A 2,540-nucleotide genomic window follows, 5' to 3' on the forward strand; every position below is an offset into this window, starting at 1 on the left:
AGGTCCAGGTAAAGGAAGGTAAGGTCCAGGTAAAGGAAGGTAAGGTCCAGGTAAAGGAAGGTAAGGTCCAGGTAAAGGCGGCGGATCACCTGACAGATCCTGTCGATGTTCTCCTCTGTGGGCATCAGGAAGTAAACAGCAGGAACATCAGGGACAGGATCTCTGTCAGAGTGGAGGAGCCTGCAGGAACAAACGTTTAGATGTTTCTGCAGCTCACATACARAGTTTAGACAGGGTTCAGCTGAACTTCAGCTCCATCAGCACAGCTGTGTCTTACAGGTGCAGCGTGATGCCCATGTCCCGCAGCTCTTTGACGGACAGCAGAGGAGAGATGATGTCCTGACCAAACCGGTCGTATATCAACACCTGAAGGGAACACAGACACACCTGGAATAAAGACACGCCTCCAACCTCCAGATCTGGAGGTAAGGAAACAATTCAGCTCATCTGAAAACTAATGACAAACATTTGACTGAGCTGCAGGTCTGAAAAGAGAAAAACTCAATCAACTGAACAAAACATGACATGAATTCTCTTTAAAACGTGCTGCAGCAGGTGCAGGTGTGAAGCTTCACCTTCCATACGGGTTCAGCTGATGTGTTCTTCAGAGGAGGACTGTTGAAGTTCAGCATCCGCCTCAAAGCCACTGCAGAAACACACAAACATCTGATTTATGCTTTTATACAAACACAAGGCTTCATGTCTCATGGTGATGTTACAAAACACAACATTTATATTTTAATATTAATCTAAATGTTGACGATACAACAAAGTTTTAGATTTAACATTTTCACTCCTGCAGACTGATATTTAACAGTTCATAAAAAATGTTCGACTGAATTTATGCTGATTTTGTCTTTTAGTTACAGTTTTGTTAGTTTTCTAGTTTCATTTCAGAAAATTAGAATTTTATCTGTTTTGCTATTTTAGCTTTAGTTAGTTTTCCTAATTTTAGCTTTATAGTTTTGCAAATTTTACTTTTTGTCTGCAGTTTTCTTACTTTTCTCTCTGGACCACAGTTTAAATGTCATCAGGGTTTTTAAAACTTGAGTTTTCTGCAGTTTTTCTTTTTTGCTATATTGTTATTTTTTAGCTTCTAGTTGTAGTTTTACACATTTTAACTTTATCTAAGATTTAAGTCATTTATTTGGCTACAGTTCCAAGTTTTATTTACTGTTGTACTCATTTTAGCTTTATTTTGGGTATTTCAATTTTTAGCTCTAGTAATGCTGATTTTATCATTTCAGCAACGATGTTAATTTAAGTTGCATTTATTTTTCTTGCTTATTTAAACTATATTTTACTTATTTTAGATTTTATCTGCATTTTTTAAAAAAATTATCTTTTTTGCTAAAGCAAGCATCAGGTTTCTGCAGTTTTGCTCAGTTTAGCTGTTATTACTGATCTTATCTGTTTTGGTAATTTTGGCTACAGTTCACAAATTTAAGCAGGTGTTATTTTTTGCTTCTGTTCTGCTTTGTTTAACGGTTCAGTTTCAGCTTTTTAATATAAATTTCCGTAAATAAGTCAGCACTTATTCATTTTATTTTAGCAGAAGATGCTCATTTCTTTTGTTAAATTGACTCGTTTGTAGAGAACATAACAAAATCAAAAAGAAAAACCTTTATTGGACCAATTATGTTTAAGTTTATTCAGGTACTTTCTTTGTTTTAAAATTGAATTTATTCAGGTACTTTCTTTGTTATTGAATTAAATTAAATTAAACACCATACCCAAATCAAAATATTAGATTAAAAAATAGATTACTGGTGGAGAATACAGATTTATACCTTTCAGAGATTCTGATAAGAGAAACTGTTAGCAGCAGGCTAACCTTAGCTAGTTCCTCTATTTCCAAACAACTAGTGAGAACAACTAACTATTACCTGTTCGGTTAAGTGTTTCATTTACAGTATTTCCATCAACAGATGACCTTACGGTCAGAGTTCTGATTTCAGGACAGAAAACAGCTGCTGAACCGAACCCGGACAGCTAGCTTGTGAAGCTTGTTAGATGCTAGCCAGTTAGCAGCTTAAATACGGTTCAATAACCATCCGCGTCAGACCCGGGTCCGGTAGAGACCTCCAGCCGGTCATTTCAGCAGCTTTCTGCCGCTGACATCCACCTGTACAAGCAGAAGTAAGCTACTTTTCCTCACCTGTCTGCTTCTCGCGGACAGACGCCGCCATGTTTTATGTTGATGATGATGACGAACAAACTGACGTGGCAGGTGCCGCTTCAGAGAGSGGCGAAAACGAAGAGGTCTTACTCTGTCCAGTTTTTTTAAACAAACCAACTGGATCATAAAGAGGTCTCCCGCTGTCGATTATTTGTAAATGAACTGGATCGTAAAGAGGTCTCACTCTGTCGATTATTTATAAGCAAATTGTATCATAAAGAGGTCTCACTCTGTCGATTGTTTATAAATGAACTGGATCATGAAGAGGTCTCACTGTGTCTCTTTCCGTAAACTGGATGATGGAGGTCCCATCCATCCATCCATCCATCCATCCATCCATCCATCCATCCATCCATCCATC

General features: G+C 37.6%; 1 protein-coding gene across 1 annotated transcript in view; it reads right to left on the reverse strand.

Moving 5' to 3' along the window:
- The window catches only part of scfd1 (sec1 family domain containing 1), a gene marked incomplete in the record, with an annotated part of 17,545 nt that extends 15,293 nt beyond the window's left edge, over positions 1–2,252 (reverse strand). Inside the window, 4 exon segments of the mRNA XM_014022144.1 lie at positions 90–180; positions 278–366; positions 576–646; positions 2,159–2,252. Of these exon segments, the coding sequence (XP_013877598.1) occupies positions 90–180; positions 278–366; positions 576–646; positions 2,159–2,189 (282 nt within the window).
- Positions 2,253–2,540: the final 288 nt, after the last annotated feature.

Source organism: Austrofundulus limnaeus, unplaced genomic scaffold (assembly GCF_001266775.1).
Source record: "Austrofundulus limnaeus strain Quisiro unplaced genomic scaffold, Austrofundulus_limnaeus-1.0 Scaffold318, whole genome shotgun sequence".
Classification (NCBI taxonomy): Eukaryota; Metazoa; Chordata; class Actinopteri; order Cyprinodontiformes; family Rivulidae; genus Austrofundulus; species Austrofundulus limnaeus.